This window comes from Ipomoea nil, unplaced genomic scaffold (assembly GCF_001879475.1).
Source record: "Ipomoea nil cultivar Tokyo-kokei standard unplaced genomic scaffold, Asagao_1.1 scaffold2826, whole genome shotgun sequence".
In the NCBI taxonomy this organism is placed as follows: Eukaryota; Viridiplantae; Streptophyta; class Magnoliopsida; order Solanales; family Convolvulaceae; genus Ipomoea; species Ipomoea nil.
Genome location: NW_017619254.1, coordinates 1,259,321 through 1,281,580, shown reverse-complemented (window position 1 = coordinate 1,281,580; position 22,260 = coordinate 1,259,321). Strand labels below are relative to the sequence as shown.

The following is a 22,260-nucleotide window of genomic DNA, read 5'->3' as shown; positions in this document are numbered from 1 at the left end:
CCTTGCCAGTGGGTGCACTTTGGAACAAAAACACAAGCAAGTATCATCAATGAAGACGATGCATATATATATATATATATATATATATATATATATATATATATATATATATATATATATATATATATATATATATATATTCTTTTTGTAAGATTTTCCCTAATAATATATATTATATATTATATATTAGGGCCTTAATTAAGTGGTGCAAGTTGACTAGGCTTATTAAGTGGTCTGGTTGGACTTAATAACTAGTAGTTGTTAGTCAACCAAACTCTGTGCCTAATATAACCTGGATTGATGGGATACAGGATTATGGATTAGATAGCACATTCAGTTACGGTACTCGGTCCGCTCAGTAGACACCAATACACCATCTAAGGTTCTGAGTCAGGTCTGAGGCAAAACATGGCTGACGGTCTACCGTTAAAAGGCAACACAACAGGAACATCAACTATGGCTGGAGATCTACATGGCTACGCTTCCGCTATCATACGAGGTCAGGTTTCTCGTATACTGTTATTCATTATAGTTAGACTATTGTATATCTAACATTTGGTTTCAGAGCCTTCATAATCTCTGTCTGGTTGATTGTATTGCCTAAAAAAAAAAAAAAAAAAAATCAACATTAATTCCATATACATTGAATTTTTGTATATGTTCTAATTCTTTAAAATATTCACGCAAAAAAATATATATCTATTCAGTTAGATATAATGATGTAATTTGACGTGTATGTTAGGTGAATTGGAGTGAATTAAATGGATTCATTACGGTTGTTGGTGGAGGAGCATGCTGCACTGCTTCTTTCTTCTTTAGTCGACAACTAGTAGGTTTCTTTGGCTGATTAGAGAAAAGATGATGGAGTATATTTGTTTGGGCCGGGTTAAGCCCATTCGTGGCAGATCTTGTCTTATTTAAACAAAAAAATTGGGGGCCTATTTTGGTTTGTTTGGGCCTGCTTGTTTTTTGCTCTCATCATCATCTCTTTATTTCATTTGAATATTTAGTTTATTTATCAAATGAATTTTTTTTTTTCTCTAACTCATCCATTATTAAATTATCATTCAATATGGGGCAAATATTAAGTTTTAATTTGCCATTTGAATTTTAATTTAATGTTAAAGATGCATATTAAATTGCTTCAAGTATTGCAATTTATTTAGTATATATGAATTAATAATATATTAATATGCAAATTCAAGCATGCTACGTATATTTATAAATTATTTTTATAATTATGCATTTAGAAAATCATGTTTTAAGAATGGATTTTGCATATTATTAACTCATATTATTTAAATTCATTATTAATTATCACTCAATTTTGGATCCTTAGGTCAATTTAGATATTATGACCTATTAAGGTAGCTTGTTTTGGTTTCCCTTTAATTTGAGCACATTTTAGTTTTATGTGTCTCTGGGACTTTAGAACCTATTTTGAACAAGCTATTCAGACCTATCTTCGGTCAATAAAGTATGGATCCCACTATTTTGATTGATATTTTAATAATAATTATAGCCCCTTATAACATGTTTATTAAGTTTTAATTATTACTAACTACCATATTTTGGTATTCATTGTTGGTAATAATATTAAATTTTGGGTCTATTTCAGTACTTAGACCAGTTTTTATTCATGTTATAATTCACTTGGGTCATTGAGGTTTATGAGCCCAATTTGAATGATTAAATGCTATAGTTATTGTCTCGGCATGTTTAGAGACATTAAGGATTTAAGGATTTAATTGTTATTTTGGCCATTAAGAACTATAACTATTGTTTAAGTTGGTTAAATTTTTAATCTATCAATAGTTTTTCAGGGCCTTAATAATAATAGCAAGTCTTTAATTTCATGGCAAAAGCAATATAGTTGGTATATTGTCTGTATAATGGTAATTTGGTTATTACCTTAACTTCAGTCTCCCTAATAGTCATGATTAATTATTATGTGGTAAATTGAGATTAGTATTTGGCATCCCTTAATTACAGTTTTGCCATTTATTAAGTTAAAATTCGGCATTATTAATTACTGTTATTAAGTTTAGGGACTAATCTCATTTTATTACTTTTCATAATAATTATCATTTCATGGTAATATGCTATATTTGGTACATTGGCATGATTACCACTTCATTTTACATGACTATTATATTAATGTTGGTAATTAAATCCTACCAATAAATTTTTAAATGTACCATTGGACGCTGCATCGAGGCTAGCGACACCGACAGTGAAGATGGGAGAATTCTGGATCGTTGTTAGCGCAATGGGCAGATGCGGTTTGCATCATTAAGGTTAGCCAGTAATTATCTTTTATGGTTATTATTGATAATTAGTGCTACAGTTATGGTTAACCGCTAATTTGGACTGGTCACATATTTTATCTTTAGAAAATGGAAACATTTAAAGGTGCATTACCATACTTTGATTTGTCATTATTATTAATGTTAATAGTGATTATAATGTTACGTTATTAATAATTAATTAATGATATCATTAATATTGTTATGGTATTTAGATATGCATCTTAAACTGTTTCCAAATAAATATATGTGACAATACTCCAGTTCAGAAAATAATTTTCTGGACATTAATATTTTTCGGACTTCAAATTTTATTAAGTTTTCAAAATTTTATCCGAAAACATTTATAAGTGTTAGTGGTTTTAACCGTTGTTTTTTCATATTTAGTCTCCTACATAATGTGATAATATTATTATGGCTATTTATTGCTATTTTGATTATTTGCAATTTTGCCATTCATAAAAATAATATTATTATCTGGGTTATGGAGAGTGATTTTGAATCAATTTAGTAATTTTGGAAAAACATGTTTGCTAGGCAATTGACTATTGCCCTTAATTTCATAATTCATTTAGTTTTTTTGAATTATGACTGCCCATATTTGGTTAAGTATGAATAAATGAATATTTTGTTTAAATTCATATTCTTTAGTTGGTTCATACTCTTTAGATTGTTTTATGCATTCGATCACATTAAGTGCATAATATTAAGTTTAATTATGCAATTAGGGTTTGTGAGATTTTGATTTACAAATTATAGCATATCCTTTTGGTTTGATGTTGTTTGAATTTGTAAATTCAGTTATTTCTCATAAATTTGATCTAACATATATATAAATATAATTCATCAAAAATATTGAAAAGAAATTTAAAATGTTTGTCCAGAAAGAAAAGAGGGAAATGGAAATTTATAAATAAAGAACCTGAAATAGTGCAATTGCATGGCAAGCACGAGTAGATTCTCTGGCAGTTATCTTTCTGTTTGAGGGAGGTAACTGCCTGTATACAGACATAACTTCCTATACATGGAGAGAAAATAATTGTATACATTAAACTTTTGTATAACTTTCTAAAAAATAAAGAGTAAAATCATTTGGTGTGTACATATACACAAGCATAATCTTTTTTTTTTTAAAGGAAAAAGCTTAATTAAATCATTGTGTAACAAATTCATAATGAAACTAGCTTAGAATGATTGACATGACAATCTTCGCAACCTGACATAGAAACGGCCTCTCCAATAATAGTGTATGTAGGTGACACAATTCGCATATAGCTTAGTAAAACAGAAGCAAATATTATCAAAAAGGCTAGTAGCTTACTGGCCCTATTACATTGTAATATAGGTTCATATACTTTCTCAACCTACTGAAACACAAAGAACCAATAACACCTCCACTGAGGCTTGAACTCATAACCTTCCAAATGAAAGTCCAACCCGGGCACCATTAGACCACATAGTCTTGGTAGCTTCCTTAATATTACTAATAATTAAATCAAATGGGAATTGAACTTTTAATTTGTTTTGGCAAATAATTAAATAAGAGTTTTAAATAATTTTAAATTTATAAATACTATTCCTATAAGGTTTTTTTTTTGTTTTTTTTTTTTTTTGTTTTTTCTTTTTTGAATCTCAAACTTCATTTTTTTCCCTTGCAAATAAAAGCTTTAAAAACCCCACAATTCCTTGTGTCTCTTTATTTTATTTTATTTTAATTATATATATCAATTTACTCACAGGTTAATTATTTTACTAAACAACTTGTATATAAACAAATCAACAAGTGATAGAGGTAATACCTGTAGAAGTATAAAGACTATGTTGAATGAATTCCATAGCAACAAAGCTAGATCCTCGCATGTCTCGCGCTTCTAATTAATGAAATTGACCAAAAACAAACAGAGTTTTATTATATTATTTAATAAATGATAATTAAATAATGCATTACTTTTTTGAAGATAAATAATGCATTACTAATTACCGAGGGCATCACAAACAGACAGAGAAATCATTCAAAACGTTATTGGAAAAAATAAATGTATGTAAAGGGGAAATTGAGTCTTGTGATGAATCATCAATCGTTGTATAGATTTTGTCTAACTATGTTAAAATTAAAATTCGTTCCATATTAAGGAATACTATATATTGATAGATCGACACATATACATGTATTCAACAAGGTATATGCTTATGTGTAACATGCCTTTTCAAATCCGAAATAAGAAATCGCGAATTCAAGTTTGATATAAAATTAAAATCGAGATTGTGAGGCGTGCGTATACTGTGCTACTATCTAATTTTAGGCTTTCTCAACGCCACTCGTAAGCGACTACGGTTTACCGGTCCACGTGTTAGTTGGAATCCACCGTACACGTGAGGGGGCGTGTGAGCATATATCCATTAATGTGTATCCAACTATCAGCTTAGGCTTTTAGTTCAATTGAGGCTAGGAAATGGGCTATGCCGGGGCGGGGGAGGGGAAAAGAAACGGCTCAAAAAAAAAAATTGGGGTTCCCAATGCTTCTCCACGCTCAACGAGATGCGGGGGTGGCGTATTTATAATCCGGTCAATCGGTCATTGAGTGAAAGGTGAAAGGGAGTGGGGGTTATTATGAGGTTTTCGTGGAACAAATGTACATGGGATTTTATTTATGATTGATAAATGCAATTCATGCAGTCTAATATAGTGCATGAGATTACACTGCAAAAAAGGTAAAATATTTAAATTTAGATCAATTCAATCCAATTTATTGATCGCGTGCTGTGTTCGTGTAGTATAATGTTGTCATACACATCTAGACTTAGAAATTTGTGTACTAATGGGGTGTTAGGTAGGCTGGAATTGTAATTCTACGGCACCAACCATGGAATTGCAATTTCTGTTGGAATTCCACAGTAAATTATTATTTAGTCATTATTATTATTATTATTATTATTATTATACAAGTGCATTTTTTAATCTTTATTCACTTATTCCCTTTCAAGTCCCAACAATTCTATTTCTGTTTATCAAAATATGAAATTATTAAGGATATTTGTGTCTTTTTTGAATTAAGATCACAATTTAAACATGAATAAAGAGATTTAAACCCTAATCGATCCCAAATCACAATTCTCTTCTTTAAATTAAGGTAGGATAATGAGGAGAACTGTGAATTGGGATCGATATTAGGGCTTAAATCCCTTAATTAATGCTCGACCGAATTGGGATCTTAAGTTGAAAAAGACAAAAATACCCTTGAAATTTTTAAATTTCGACATGTCTTAAACGGATGGGTTACCAGCGTGATGAATTTTGGCACTAAAATAATAGTCGTGGATGAAAATTGGTACTAAAATAATAGTCGTTGATGAAAATTGGTACTAAAATAATAGTTGTTGATGAAAATTGGTACTAAAATAATAGTCGTGGATGAAAATTGGTAGGAATTAAACATGTGAACAAAAACTGTCATTTTATTAATACTCGTGAGACTAAAATTGGTATTGCTCCTTAATTTAGAGGTTTTAACTATCTTATAATAACTTAAAAAATGCTTCAATGTGCTAATAATATATAAAATTACAATTTCACCATCGAAAAATGATGGCCAGCCAATCAATTTAGTAATTGATGTTTGAACCTGACAAATTTCCATACTAGATATGCATGACCGATTTTGAAATCAATAATAATTAAATATGATATTAAAAAAAAACTAATTAAATAGTCAGAGCTTATACTTATAAGGATATATATATCTTTATACTCGTTATTTCTTACAATTTAAAATTCAATCAAACAATTAAATCAATATTCTCAGTAATTTTTTTCATCAACCAAACAATGAAATTCTTCTTCCGTAAATGGAGTAATTAATTTTCCATGAAATTTCAATTTCATTTTCCTAAAATATTTTTCATAACCAAATAGACCCTTAGTGAAATTAATTTTTTTTAAATACTTATGATTCTATACAAATTAATCTACAAATATTTCAAACATTACATTGTTTTGGTGGAAAACTTAATTATAATTAATGTTCGATATGTTGACCATAATACAATATATGTAACGGTTCCAATAATTAATCTTTGTGATTTCACAAATCTTAGCATATTATAATAGTTTATATATATATATATATATATATATATATATATATATATATATATATACTTTTCTCATGGATTTTTTTAATCTCTGTTCTTCATTTTAATACGTGAAATTGATCTACAAATATTTGTAACTTTACATTGATTTGGTGGAAAACTTTATTATAATTAATATACGATATGTTGACTGTAATACAATATAACGGTTACACAATAACAAATCTTTGTGATTTCACAATAGTATATTATAATAGTTTTTCTTTCTTTTACTTTTCTCATGCATTTTTATTTTTATTTTCTTCTTTTTAATACGTGAGATTAATCTACAAATATTTATAACATTGTATTGATTTTGTGGAAAACTTAATTATAATTAACATACGATCGATATGTTGACTGTAATACAATATATGTAACGGTACGATTACACAATAATTAATCTTTGTAATTTCAAAAATCTTAGTATATTTAATAGTTTTTTTACTTTATTTTCTCATGTATTTTTCTTCATTTTAATACGTGAAATTAATCTACAAATATTTGTAACATTACACTGATTTGGTGAAAAACTTAATTATAATTAATGTACGATATGTTGACCTTAATATTATATATGTAACGGTTACATGCACAATAATCAATCTTTGTGATTTCGTAAATCTTAGCATATATATATATATATATATATATATATATATATATATATATATATATATATATATATATATATATATATATATATATATATATATATATATATATATATATATATACATGATGGGGTAAGGACCCCGGCCCAAGATATAGGGGCCCAAAGAAAATAGAAGTGGGCCAGCATCGAGAGAAGCCCAAAGAGTAGTCAGGTCGAGTCCAGGAGTCGGCCGAGGCCCAAGCCCAGGAAAGGACCCGACTCGAGGAGCCGTTGAGGGCATTAAAGAGGTTCCTTTAAAGAGAGCCGTTGCAGCATTGAAGGCAGGACCCGGTCGGGCCGTTACAGGCCTAGGAGAGCCGTTGGTTGGCCGAGTAATGGCGTCCAACGGCTCCATACCTTGATTAGCCTTGAAGTCGGCCATTAAGGGCCTTCAAGTCGACAGAGGAGGAGCCACTATATAAGGGCTCCTCCATTCCTGTAAAAGGTAGACATTTTCCGGACACCCGGAGAGGGAAATGGAAAGCACTATTGAGCACCATACTTCATTAAAAATCTAGACTTTTTGTGAAAGGTGTATCCTCCAGCTTAAGGTTGTGTTGGACCTCCTTGGGCCCGAAAACCCAAAAACCATCAATACACTAGTCTTTTCTATGCGCGATGCGCAAAACTAAGTGCCCAACATTAGTATTCAATGTTAAAAATTATGATTATAATTTTTTATAAAAAATTCATAAAATTTATAATTGTAGAGAATTCATATTATATATTAAAAAGTATATTAATAATTATGGTATGATTAATAATTTATTTATTACATATTTTAATATAATATCTACATATATTATTACAATTAAAACAATTAAAGAATGTCCTTTTCAAAAAAAAAATTAAAGAATGTAATAAAATATATGGTGAATGCAAGTGCATGGTAACAACAATGGAAATAGATAATAGAAGTTATAGCAGTAGGGGCATTATTGTCCAAAAAATTATATAGTACAACATTTATAGCTTAATGTATCAAAAAAGATAGGACATAAATGAAGGGTACCAACCTTCATTCACACTTATTAGATTCTTAGATATATATATATATATATATATATATATATATATATATATATATATATATATACTTTTCTTGCACATTTAAAAAAAAAACAATTCTTCATTTTAATACGTGTGTGATAGAGGTGGTCATAGAATAATTTAGAATAATAATAGTCTTAAATTGATTCGGTATTAAAAAAAAAAGTTTGGCATGCATGATATATATTTCTCTTGTTCTAATTCAATCGTTATACCATAGAGTATAGTTTACATTGTAAGGTGAATCGCTGACATATGTTTTCATTTTTTTTAAACCAATAACATAATTGTATTAAATCAAAAAAGCGTTCAAGAACGGAGAAGGTACATCACACAACTCCGAGAAGACAAATAAAGCCAGCACCCTCGGCCTTAGTCATTGCATGGGCAGCTTGGTTAACATCCCTACGAATAAACTTGACTTTGCATATATTCTCATTTTTAATATATTAAAAGTTCATCTTTATGTACTACATGTTTATTTTTAGTATACTATACGTTTATTTTTAGTGTACTACCAAAACATGAACATGTACTAAAAAAACATGTAGTAATAATCCACCTTACAATATGACCATGATGTACAATATAATTTGCCAATCATTATACCATGTACTATGGTTCACCTTACAAGGTGAACTAATTGCATAAGATTCATTTTTAGTATATTGCGTGCTCATTTTTAGTAGATTGAATGTTCATTTTTTGAAAGTTTATTTTTAGTACGTTGAAGGTTCATTTTTTGTATACTTAAAAGTGAACCTTCATTATACTAAAAATGAATATGCTTTCAAAAAAAAAAATATTGTAATATGGACCATGGTCCACATAGCATTGTGTGGATCATGGTCAAATACAGTTTTTTTTTTTTTTTTGGATCAATAGTATATCACGTTAAAAATATGTATATTGTCAAATGAAACTATATTAGAATTAAAATGATATTTTAATGTTGTTATAATTAAATTAGTGTGTGTGGAAAATTAATGAAACTAAAAAAGAGAGCTCATGCAATAACTTATAATGTCAAATGAACTTAAGTGTAATATAATTAAATGATATTTCAGGGTTACTACAACGAAACTAGTGTGTGTGGATGGAACTAAAAAACATAGCCAATACAATAACATATATTGTTAAATGAACATGAAGTATAAGAATAAATATCACTTTTGGTCCCTTGATTATCATAAGTGAAGCACTTTTGGTCCTTGACTATTGCATTTTTCAAATTAGGTGCATGACTTTCTAACTAGTATCATTTTTGGTTATCCGATCCAATTTTCCGGTCACATATTACCAGAATTCCAACAGAAAAAATATTGTGTTATAATTAGAAGGGTATTTTGATAATTTTAAATTTATTTCATTTTCCTCTTTTATTTGTTTTCTTCTTCCCACTTTCTTCCTCCGTTTCTTAGAATTTCTAATATATCAATCTGGTTCTTTACCTGTTGTCTGTAGTTTAGTATTTTGTTTCTTAGAATTTCTAATTATATTCTCAGAAAATAAAGGACTGCACTGAAGAGTAGTATAATCCCAATGACGGGAACTACAACGGAGAGCTGAGGAAGAAAGTATCAAAATATCTTTCCAAGTTTCTAATTACAACACAATATTTTTCTGGTTGAAATTTCAGTAATATGTAGCCAGAAAATTGGATCGGAAGATCAAAAGTGATACTAATTAAAAAGTCATGCACATAATTTGGAAAAAAAACAATAGTCAAGGACCAAAAATGCTTCAGCTATGATAGTCAAGGAATCAAAAGTGATATTTAAAGTATAATTAAAATGATACTTCAACGTTACTATAATGAAACTAGTATGCGTGGAAAATGAAAAAGCTAGAAAAAAAAAAAAACTGAGCTCATGTAATAATACATTTTGTCAAATGAACATGACATGGAATTAAAATAATCGTTCAACATTATTATAATGAAATTAGTGTTTATGAAAAATAAACTCATATAATATCATATATTGTCAAATAAAATTGAACTGAAATGATAAAATGTCATTTTTACTTCATGGTCCAAAGTAAAATTTGCCTATTATATAACGCACCACATCAACGGCAAATTATGCTGTGAAAACGTGCCCACCTTGCAATGTGGGCACAGTTCCACTTGAAAACGACGCTGTTCTATTTTTTTTAATTGTTTTTCACTTGCCTTTAATGGCATTTCTCTTTTCGCAATCGCACAGTTTAGAAATTATGAATCTACTGTATTTAAATTATGAATCTACAGTATAAAAATTATGAATCTACAATATTAGGTTTATGAACATGTGATAGAGCTATATGTTCAAAATTTTATAAATATATGTTCATAATTTTCGATGTTCATATTCCCAATTGTTGAACTCTGTATTCACAAATCACATAACTATATACTCATAATTTGATAACTATACAATTTAGAAATTATAAATCTATAGTACAGAAATTATGAATCTACAGTACAGATATTATGAATATGCAGTATAGAAATTATAAATCTACTCTATAGAAATTATGAATCTACTGTATTTAAATTATGAATCTACGATTTAGAAATTATGAATCTACAGTATAAAAATTATGAATTTACAGTATAAAAATTATGGAGGATAACGATGCCACTAACGGCACTGTTACTCAACCACATGAAAACGACGTCGTTTAGAATCGTGCATACCTTGCGGTTCCAACAACAACTCATTCAACAGTCGTTATATCGTGCACCGCAATGCATAATCGATTATGCACCGCGCGTCAAAACGGCGCCGTTTCTGCAGTTATAACGGAGTGACACTACAGTGTGTCTAAACCGACACTGTCTCACATATTATTTTTATATTATCAAATGAAACTGCAGTTATATCAAAATGATACTGTAGTTGTGGTGAAATGAAACTACAGTATATATAAAATGAAATTGAGTAACATTTCACATATTTGTGTGTATATAGTACAATGAAACCGTAATTATATTGAAATGATCATGTAGTTGTATTTTAATGAAACTATAATGTATATAAAATAAAATTAAATAACATGTTCACATATTTGAGTGTATAAATATTTCAGCCCACCCAAATATACCCTTTAGATGGCCCAAGCCCAATAAAAATCGAAAGGAATCGAAAAGGAGAATGCATACCAAAACGGTGCCGTATTTCGAGTAACGCAGTGTCACACTGTCACTGCCACAGTGCTATCATCACATCATGGTAAATTGAGAAAGAAAAAGAACGAAACTCGGCGTCGGCAGGGTGGGACCGGGGGGTATTATGTTTGAAGTGGGTGGGGTGTGGGGGGCCTTGGTTGGGGAATGGGGATGGAGAAGAGAAAGAAAAAAGAAAAAAGAAAAAGTAAATAAAAACCTGTATAAAACTCCCTGTAGAAGCCATGATTAGTACTTGTTCTAGATTCTTCGCCGGCATCAGAGCAGCTCCGACCATCTCGCTTGTACGGAAAGTCTCTCCTCTCCCCGTCTCCGGTTAACGCAATGGCTGACTCATCTGCTCCCTTCAAGAAAGTTCAGATTCAGAGAGACGACACTGTATGTATCCGTTACTCTCCCGTATTTTTTTTTAAATTTTTAATTCTTTTTAATAATCATTTCCATACCGGTTAAACGTGTTTTCCTGTTCTTCCATTGTAAATGCAGCGCGGTTGAATTCTTTCTGGTTGTATACTCCATTTTCTGTATTAAGAAATGCTTGAATCAACTAGAAAAATTATTGCGTTTTTTTTTTTCCCCAAACAGGAGAGATAAGAATCCGTTTGAAGTCGATAATCACACTATAAAGTTGTATAAGATTTTTCTAATTTTTAGGTGTATATTCCGTTTACCTTATGATGCCTTAAGAAAAATGTAAAAAGAATGCCCTGAAAATTTTCCATTATTAAAAACAAGGTAAATGGGAAAATCATAAGCATGTAATGAGATTCATCCTATCAAGATCTGGTGAGTTTAATAAGAGTGCGTAGTTGCTTATATAGTTATAGTACTAGTTGATCTTGGGTTCTTATTACTAGTTGTAGCTATTTATATTTTTGATCACCTAGTTCATAGTCAACTTCAATCGGATGAGTTCCTCTTGTTCTCTACCCACTTGAGCAGCAAATTTGTCAGTTTTCATTCAACTTAGGTTTGCAGTTGCTTAATATGAAACATTAGGTACTTAATTTGATACTTTGAGGATTTAAGTGCTTGTCTAGAGTCTAGCTGTCTAGAGTAACTTTGGGGTGTCCTACTTCAATAAACTTTGAGCTACTATTTGTAAGTGCTCTCCATTTGATTTCTTTCTATGGGAATCTGAGAAGATATTCTCTGTTCTCGTTACTTTATACTGAAAAATTGACTGTAATTCTCTGTGAACTTATTTTTTACATCTGCTTTTTCATTTGATGTTGCTTCACTTCATGGCAACTAAATCCCTATTCTCTTCATTTCTTCGGTCTAAAAATATCAAACAGACATTTGATGCATATGTAATTGGAAAAGAAGATGCTCCTGGAATTGTTGTGCTTCAGGAATGGTGGGGCGTGGACTTTGAGATTAAAAACCATGCTCAGAAGATCTCTCAATTTGACTCTGGCTACAAGGCACTTATTCCTGAGTAAGACCCCTAGTGCATTAGTTTAGTTCAATTGGTCACTTCTCTGAGAGAAATCAAAGAGTATAACTTGTTATTTTTCTTTTAATTTCAGTCTGTACCGTGGAAAGGTTGGGTTAGATGTTGCAGAAGCACAACATTTGATGGATGGTCTTGACTGGCAGGGAGCCGTCAAAGATATTCAGGCTTCAGTGAACTGGCTCAAGGCAAATGGATCAAAGAAGGTTGGTTCTTTTTGCTTTGTATTGTTGATCTAATGATCACAATTCTCAAATGAAACTTTTAAGTAAAATAACTTGTAATGTATCATGACGTAATATGATGAGAATTGCAATTATCTTTGGAGTTTGCATATTCTTTCTTCTTTTCCAAAACATTAAAAAGTAAAAAAGAAAAGAAAAGAAAAACAACTCTTTAATATGCTCCAAAGAAATGGTTCCAGAGTAGTAGATATTCAGCTTTCTTAAAATCTGCACATATGTACTATCACTCTGTCCACTGTTTAATGGAAATTTTAGTGTTTTTGATTATTGGGCCAGGAGATCTCCTTGGAGAAGTGCTTGATTTCTTAAATTTGCATACTTTTGCACGTTTTTTGTTTCCAGGCATAATTCTAAAATTTTTGAGAACCATATTTGTTTGAGTGCCACCTTCAGTACAGTCGTACACTAATTACACACTCATATAAACACCATTTTGATGTTTAAAAGTAGGTGAATCATTAATGGTAGTTATTTTGTCTACCTCTTGCAATGATTGATAAAATTTCCTGTACATGTCTTATTACTCCCAAAAATTGTGTAGTTGGTACTTCTCATGATTGAATGTCATCTATGAAATTATATAATCACCAAATTTTATGGCATAGGTTGGAGTTACTGGATATTGCATGGGTGGTGCTCTTTCCATTGCAAGTTCTGTTTTAGTTCCGGGTGTTGATGCTGTTGTAGCATTCTATGGAGTACCTCCTGCTGAGCTTGCAGACCCTGCCAAGGCTAAGGCACCTGTGCAGGCTCATTTTGGTGAGGAGGATGTGTTGGTCACAAAAGAGGTAAGATAAAAGTCTAGAGGGGGGTGAATAGACTTGTATACCGATTTTGCGAAATACAACAATTTCTAAGACAATAGAGAAACCAAAACTCTTAACCATATCTCACAACTCCGTGTGACAATCTTCTTCCTACACTCCCGTAGGGACTTCACTTGTTTGTAGAAAAACAAGTTTTTCTCTTGTTTTTGAATACTAGTAGACTTTAAAGACTATAAAAGTTTGAATTGAATACCTGTATACTTTTAAAGACTAAGTATGAATCGAAAACCAGTAGAGTTTTAAAGAGTTTAAAAGTCTGATCAAATACCACATTACCACCAAACTTTTAAAGTCGTTAAAAGTTTATAAAAGTCTTGATTGAATACACCCCCTAGGCTAAATTACTCACCAGGTTTACTTGTCTAACATGTCTTTTAAGGGGGCGTTTGTTTTAGGTAATCTTAGATTACCTAGGTAATACCTTGTTTGGTTCAAGTTATGAGATTTCCGCAAAAATGCCTACATTTTCCCCCGTCAACGGAAAATGTTTTCCGTTGATTGGATTTTCCTACTGCATCCAAACACTGAAAACTCAGAAAACATTTTCTAGAAGTCATTTTCCGGGTTTCCAAACGGACCCTTAAAAAAAAAAAAAAAAAAAAACGGACCCTTAATGAAATAAGAATACCTTCTGCCTCCTGGAACTGAGTTTTGAGTGTCCAATCAGAGTCCTGAAAACATATTGTAGCTTTCATAATTATCTACATCTTAGAGGGATGAATGTTTAAGGGGATAAAAAGAAAATGTTCACACCTTTTTTACATGCAATTAAAAGACGTGTAAAATGCTGATTATTGTCATTCTGTAACTGTTCTTTTCAGTGCATGGTTATTTTACTTTTAATCTGAACTGAAGTTTCATCTTTGTTCCTTGTTGCATATTGTTGAGTGGAATTAGTTTTCAAATATATATACAATCATTGATGCTGCATTTACTATGACACGGGTTGAACATTTTTGTTGTGCCTGAGAGAAATGTGTGTCTGAAACTTGTGATAAACCATAATGGAGTATGAAATATGTTTTCCAGTCTGGGCAAGCTTTGGAGGAGAAGCTGAAGGCATGTGGAGTTCCACATGAAGTGTACTTCTATCCAAAGGCTGGGCACACGTTTATGAACACCTCCCCTGATGGTGTGCAGAGGAGGAGAACCATGGGAGATTCTGATGTTGAAATTGCTACGGTGGAGCTGGCATGGTCACGTTTCCGGTCATGGATGAGCCGCTTCTTGTCTGCCTAAACAAAAGCTAGTTGCTGATCCTACTACCAATAAGGTATGTTTGTTCGTTCGCGGTCTGGCATTGTATATTACACTAAAGTACTGCACTTTGACATTTTATCACATCTTGTGTTTATTGGCAAATGGTGTATATTTGAGATTCAAATTAGCTCGTTCGTGTAATAGGCAAATGGTCAACCAATGAGTTTGTTCGTTCGTGGATCATGTTCAAATACGGTATCGTTTTGTTTTGTTTTGTTTTTTATTTTTTGTTTTTGCTATTACCATAAACCAATGGTGTATCACGTTACAAATATGTATATTGTCAAATGAAATTGTATTAGATTATTAAAATGATACTTTAATGTTGTTATAATTAACTAGTGTGTGGAAAATGAAACTAAAAAACGAAACCCATGCAATAACTTATATTATCAAATGAACTTAAGGGGGCGTTTGGTTCAGGTCATTTTTGATTACCTAGGTAATCTGAGTCTGGTAATATTATATTACCTTGTTTGGTTCAAGTTATGAGATTACCTGGTAATGTTATATTACCTGAAAGTTGATGTGGCGGTAATGTTTCAAGGTAATGTGATTACCCCCATTTTTTTTAGGTAATCTTAGATTATCTTGAATTATTTCAACTTTGCCCTTGTTAACTAATCCTTATCCTTATAATAATAATAATAATAATAATAATAATAATAATATTATTATTATTATTATTATTATTATTATTATTATTATTATACTATAAAATATACACGTGTATATTTATATATTTAGTTTTTTAATATTTGAACATTGATATACATTCATACACATGTTCAAACGCCCCCTAAGTGTAATATAATTAAAATGATAGTTCAGAGTTACTACAATAAAACTAGTGTGTATGGATGAAACTAAAAAACATAGTCCATACGATAATACGATAACATATATTGTCAAATGAATATGAAATATAATTAAAATGATACTTAAACATTCCTATAATGAAACTAGTATGTGTGGAAAATGAAAAAAAAAAAAAAAAAAAACAGAGCTCATGCAATACTACATTTTATCAAATGAATATGACGTGTAATTAAAATGATACTTCAACATTACTATAATAAAATTAGTATTTATGAAAAATAAAACTTATATAATAACGTATATTATCAAATAAAACGACAATTTATATCGTGCACCATGACGCACATAGCAATGTGCGCCTAGACACAAAACGCGCATGTTTCAATTGCTGACATCACTCCGCTCGTCCAAACAGTCCAAATCCTATTATGTGTATTCAGTTAAAAGTTTATGTGTATTGTGTTATGAGTTTCTGTGTATTTAGTTAAGAGTTTCTGTGTATTCAGTTAAGAGTTTATGTATATTCAGTTAACAGTTTCTGTGTATTCAATTAAGAGTTTCTGTGTATTCAATTAAGAGTTTTTGTGTATTTAGTTAAGAGTTTCTGTGTATTCAGTTAAGAGTTTCTGTATATTCAGTTAAGAGTTTCTATGTATTCAGTTAAGAGTTTCTGTGTATTATGTGTATTCAGTTATGAATTTATGTGTATTTGAAAAAGAGAATTTTTTTAATTTTTTAAATTTTTTTTTAACAATGCACCAAAACGACGTCGTTTTGGGTAGGGCTGGGCGCACAATATAGCACAATATATTGTGCGCCCTGGTGCACGATATAACGACTGAAATAAAACTGAACTGTAATTGAAATGATAGAATGCCATTTTTACTTCATGGTCCAAAGGGCTAATTATGTTGTGCATCCCGTATGCACCATGCATGGTGCATACGGATGCAAAAACGACGTCGTTTTATTAAAAACGCACCAAAACAACGTCGTTTTGGGTAGGGCTGGGCGCACAATATATTGTTCGCCCTGGTGCACGATATAATGAATGAAATAAAACTTAACTGTAATTGAAATGATAGAATGTCATTTTTACTTCATGGTCCAAAGGGCAAATTATGTTGTGCATCCGTATGCACCATGCATGGTGCATACGGATGCAAAAACGACACTGTTTTATTAAAAACGCGCGTCTCCCCTTAAAAAAAAAAATTCAGGTTCAATTCCCAACAACAACATATGAACTAAAATTCCAGAATCGATGAACTATAATTCCAGAATCGATTAACTATAATTCCATAATCTATGAACTAAAATTCCATAATCTAATCTATGAACTAAAAATTCCAGAATGAATGAACTAAAATTCCAGAATCTATGAACTAAAATTTCAGAATCGATGAACTACAATTCCAGAATCGATGATATATAATTCCAGAATCAATGAACTAAAATTCCATAATCTATGAACTAAAATTTCAGAATGAATGAACAACATAATGTTGTTGCTGGGAATCGGACCTGAATTTTTTTTAAGTGGAGACACGCGTTTTTAATAAAACGACGTCGTTTTTGCATCCGTATGCACCATGCAAGGTGCATACGGATGCACAGAATAACTACTCGGTCCAAAGTAAATTTTGTGTATTGTATAACGCACCACAATAACTCATTCAATGAGTAACATTATTTTTAGGCAATTTATATCTTACACCACGGCGTGCGTTGCACTGTGTCCCCGGATGCAAAACGACGTCGTTTTAATTTTTTTTTTTTTTAATTTTTCGCCCCAGTGAATGGCAGTAATTTTTTCTTTAAAAAAAAAAAACCCGCTGTTCAAAAATATACATAATGTTATACTAGAATACACATAATTGTATACATGAATGTACATAATTATATAACAAAATGTACATACTCTTTTTAAAAGATAATACACATAATCTAACATAATACATAATAAACATAAATTTTTAACATAATACACATCAACTCTTAACATAATACACACAAATTTTCTGATTCGAATGTACATAATTGTATAAAAAGAATGTACATAATTGTATAAAAAATGTACATAACTGTATGAACAAATACACATAATTGTGTAAATAAATACACATAATTGTGTGAACAAATACACATAATCACAGCAACTTCCTACCGCGCTTCCCAAAACGATCAAATACACATAATTGTGTGAACAAATACACATAATCATAGCAACTTCCTACCGCGCTTCTCAAAACGGGAGGTGCGCAGCGCATAGTGCTACGCGTGCCGTGGTGTCGGGTATAACGATTGTTATGTTATTTTTAACAAACCATTTTCTGCTCACCCAGTTTTACCCTTTAGATGGCCCAAGCCCAATAAAAATCGAAAGGAATCGAAAAGGAGAAGGTCATACCCAAAACGGCGCCGTATTGCGAGTAACGCAGTGTCACACTGTCACTGCAATAGTGCCATCACATCATGGTAAATTCAGAAAGAAAAAAAAAAAGGTAAACAAAAACCTACATAAAACTCCCTGTAGAAGCCATGATTAGTACTTGTTCTAGATTCTTCGCCGGCATCAGAGCAGCTCCGACCATCTCGCTTGTACGGAAAGTCTCTCCTCTCTCCGTCTCCGGTTATCGGCTTCAGGTTCGCGCCATGGCTGACTCATCTGCTCCCTTCAAGAAAGTTCAGATTCAGAGAGACGACACTGTATGTATCCGTTACTCTCCCGTATCTTTTTTTTTTTCTTTTTTTTTCTTTTTAAATATATTTTTTAAAAAATTGTTAAATTCTTTTTAAGAATCATTTCCATACCGGTTAAACGTGTTTTCATGTTCTTCCATTGTAAATGCAGCACAGTTGAATTCTTTCTGGTTGTATACTCCATTTTCTGTATTAAGAAATGCTCGAAACAACTAGCAAAATTAGTGCGTTTTTTTTTTTTTTTCAAACAGGAGAAATAAGAATCCGTTTGAAGTCGATAATCTCATAATCACACTATAAAGTTTTATAAGATTTTTCTAATTTTTAGCTGTATAGTCCATTTACCTTATGATGGCTTAAGAAAAATGTAAAAAGAAGCCCAGAAAATTTCCATTAGTAAAAACAAGGTGAATGGGAAAATCATAAGCATGTAATGAGATTCATCCGATCAAGATCTGGTTGAGTTTAATAAGAGTGCGCAGTTGCTTATATTTTTTTTGAACACTATTGCCTCTATTACAATGTAGTATTGTTCATAACTACTTTCTCAACCAAATGAAGCACAAAGAGCCAATATCGCCTCCACCGAGGCTCGAACCCACAACCTCCCCTATGGGGAGCAACTTGGTGTCATTGGACCGCAGTTGCTTACTTGCGTATATAGTTATATTACTAGTTGATCTTGGGTTCTTATTACTAGTTGTAGCTATTTATATTTTTAACCACCTAGTTCATAGTCAACTTCAACCACCTCGTTCGTAGTCAACTTCAATCGGATGAGTTCCTCTTGTTCTCTACCCACTTGAGCAGCAAATTTGTCAGTTTTCATGCAACTTAGGTTTGCAGTTTGCAGTTGCTTAATATGAAACATTAGGTACGTAATTTGAAACTTTGAGGATTTAAGTGCTTGTCTAGAGTCTAGCTGTCTAGAGTATCTTTGGGGTGTCCTACTTCAATATTTGATTAAAAAGATGAGAAAATTTTCTTTTTGTGCATTGGTTCACAAGAAGTGGAAGAAACTATTGAGTATCAATGTATTAGGGCACCCTAGGTATTCTCTTTTTATCTACAAAGTGTTGATTTTGATGATAATGTCATTTTTTTTTTTGAAATATTTTATATTTTTAATTCGTTTTTTTTTTTTTTTTTTTTTTTTTTTTTCAAATGAAATACAGAAAGAAATGAAATATTAGGTTTGAGCTACTATTTGTAAGTGCTCTCCATTTGATTTCTTTCTATGGGAATCTGAGAAGATATTCTCTGTTCTCGTTACTTTATACTGAAAAATTGACTGTAATTCTCTGTGAACTTATTTTTTACATCTGCTTTTTCATTTGATGTTGCTTCACTTCATGGCAACTAAATCCCTATTCTCTTCATTTCTTCGGTCTAAAAATATCAAACAGACATTTGATGCATATGTAATTGGAAAAGAAGATGCTCCTGGAATTGTTGTGCTTCAGGAATGGTGGGGCGTGGACTTTGAGATTAAAAACCATGCTCAGAAGATCTCTCAATTTGACTCTGGCTACAAGGCACTTATTCCTGAGTAAGACCCCTAGTGCATTAGTTTAGTTCAATTGGTCACTTCTCTGAGAGAAATCAAAGAGTATAACTTGTTATTTTTCTTTTAATTTCAGTCTGTACCGTGGAAAGGTTGGGTTAGATGTTGCAGAAGCACAACATTTGATGGATGGTCTTGACTGGCAGGGAGCCGTCAAAGATATTCAGGCTTCAGTGAACTGGCTCAAGGCAAATGGATCAAAGAAGGTTGGTTCTTTTTGCTTTGTATTGTTGATCTAATGATCACAATTCTCAAATGAAACTTTTAAGTAAAATAACTTGTAATGTATCATGACGTAATATGATGAGAATTGCAATTATCTTTGGAGTTTGCATATTCTTTCTTCTTTTCCAAAACATTAAAAAGTAAAAAAGAAAAGAAAAGAAAAACAACTCTTTAATATGCTCCAAAGAAATGGTTCCAGAGTAGTAGATATTCAGCTTTCTTAAAATCTGCACATATGTACTATCACTCTGTCCACTGTTTAATGGAAATTTTAGTGTTTTTGATTGTTGGGCCAGGAGATCTCCTTGGAGAAGTGCTTGATTTCTTAAATTTGCATACTTTTGCACGTTTTTTGTTTCCAGGCATAATTCTAAAATTTTTGAGAACCATATTTGTTTGAGTGCCACCTTCAGTACAGTCGTACACTAATTACACACTCATATAAACACCATTTTGATGTTTAAAAGTAGGTGAATCATTAATGGTAGTTATTTTGTCTACCTCTTGCAATGATTGATAAAATTTCCTGTACATGTCTTATTACTCCCAAAAATTGTGTAGTTGGTACTTCTCATGATTGAATGTCATCTATGAAATTATATAATCACCAAATTTTATGGCATAGGTTGGAGTTACTGGATATTGCATGGGTGGTGCTCTTTCCATTGCAAGTTCTGTTTTAGTTCCGGGTGTTGATGCTGTTGTAGCATTCTATGGAGTACCTTCTGCTGAGCTTGCAGACCCTGCCAAGGCTAAGGCACCTGTGCAGGCTCATTTTGGTGAGGAGGATGGTATTGTTGGATTTTCAGATATAAAGGTATACTGCCTTGTTCTTGGTTAATTTTATATAGATTATGCTTTATTTGCACCCTTCTATTAGTCTATAGCATCATCAGCTGATGAGGGGAATTATTCAAGAATATCCAAACATTGTTTTAAAAAGTGATTGTTTGGGTATGATTTGCTATTCCAAAAGAAATATTTCCTGAGCAGAACCTCAAAATGCATTTGTTTACAACAATTTATTGTATGCATTGTAGTTTGCTTTAATAGTCAATGGATGTGATTGTGTGGGTTTGATGTGCCTTTCAAATATATATATATATATATATATATATATATATATATATATATATATAATCATTGATGCTGCATTTACTATGGCACGGTTGAACATTTTTGTTGTGCCTGAGAGAAATGTGTGTCTGAAACTTGTGATAAACCATAATGGAGTATGAAATATGTTTTCCAGTCTGGGCAAGCTTTGGAGGAGAAGCTGAAGGCATCTGGAATTCCACATGAAGTGTACTTCTATCCAAAGGCTGGGCACGCGTTTATGAACACCTCCCCTGATGGTGTGCAGAGGAGGAGAACCATGGGAGAGTCCGATGTTGAAAATGCTACGGTAGAGCTGGCATGGTCACGTTTCCGGTCATGGATGAGCCGCTTCTTGTCTGCCTAAACAAAAGCTAGTTGGTGATCCTACTACCAATAAGGTATGTTTGTTCGTTCGCGGTCTGGCATTGTATATTACAATAAAGTTCTGCACTTTCTTGTGTTTATTGGCAAATGGACCTATAAATAGTATTCTGTTTTCCAGTCGACCTGAGTTTGCACATTTATGAAGCATTGTGTTTGAATGGGTAGTTACCACCATTTTTCTTCACTGACTCGTTACCACTTTCCTCTCTGCTAATCACTATTGTCACCACCATATTCACTTCATAATCACTGGATACATACTACACAAACCCAATCAGGTTCAACAAGGATTGGATAAACATTTTGGCCTGGCCATGATAGGAGTAGAAAAAGCAGCCACCAAGTTGCCAGCTTCATATCTCAACATG

General features: G+C 31.6%; 2 protein-coding genes across 3 annotated transcripts; both read left to right on the top strand.

Moving 5' to 3' along the window:
• The first annotated feature begins 11,498 nt into the window (after positions 1–11,498).
• LOC109159240 (protein usf-like) lies at positions 11,499–22,060 on the top strand. Of its 2 annotated transcripts, XM_019307333.1 has the most exons (6): positions 11,499–11,585; positions 18,510–18,627; positions 20,028–20,170; positions 20,262–20,391; positions 21,036–21,227; positions 21,663–22,060. In XM_019307333.1, the coding sequence occupies exons 1-6, from the start codon at positions 11,536–11,538 to the stop codon at positions 21,870–21,872; spliced, it is 843 nt and encodes a 280-aa protein (XP_019162878.1). In that variant the 5' UTR covers positions 11,499–11,535; the 3' UTR covers positions 21,873–22,060. The 2 variants fall into 2 exon arrangements, with proteins under 2 accessions (XP_019162878.1, XP_019162877.1); XM_019307332.1 differs by lacking the exon at positions 11,499–11,585 and having other exon boundaries at positions 18,381–18,627.
• LOC109159241 (protein usf) lies at positions 11,550–15,308 on the top strand. The gene is made up of 5 exons (XM_019307334.1): positions 11,550–11,689; positions 12,610–12,752; positions 12,844–12,973; positions 13,618–13,800; positions 14,869–15,308. Exons 1-5 carry the CDS (start codon positions 11,636–11,638, stop codon positions 15,076–15,078), a joined length of 720 nt encoding a protein of 239 aa, XP_019162879.1. The 5' UTR covers positions 11,550–11,635; the 3' UTR covers positions 15,079–15,308.
• Positions 22,061–22,260: the final 200 nt, after the last annotated feature.

Excerpts from the sequence above, each read along its gene's own strand:
- LOC109159241 (XM_019307334.1), top strand. The coding sequence starts at position 11,636 with ATGGCTGACTCATCTGCTCCCTTCAAGAAAGTTCAGATTCAGAGAGAC. Across the intron at positions 11,690-12,609 it reads AGATTCAGAGAGACGACACT|ACATTTGATGCATATGTAAT; the intron begins GTATGTATCCGT and ends AATATCAAACAG. Across the intron at positions 13,801-14,868 it reads ATGTGTTGGTCACAAAAGAG|TCTGGGCAAGCTTTGGAGGA; the intron begins GTAAGATAAAAG and ends TATGTTTTCCAG.
- LOC109159240 (XM_019307333.1), top strand. The coding sequence starts at position 11,536 with ATGATTAGTACTTGTTCTAGATTCTTCGCCGGCATCAGAGCAGCTCCG. Across the intron at positions 20,171-20,261 it reads TACAAGGCACTTATTCCTGA|TCTGTACCGTGGAAAGGTTG; the intron begins GTAAGACCCCTA and ends TTTTAATTTCAG. Across the intron at positions 20,392-21,035 it reads AGGCAAATGGATCAAAGAAG|GTTGGAGTTACTGGATATTG; the intron begins GTTGGTTCTTTT and ends TTTATGGCATAG.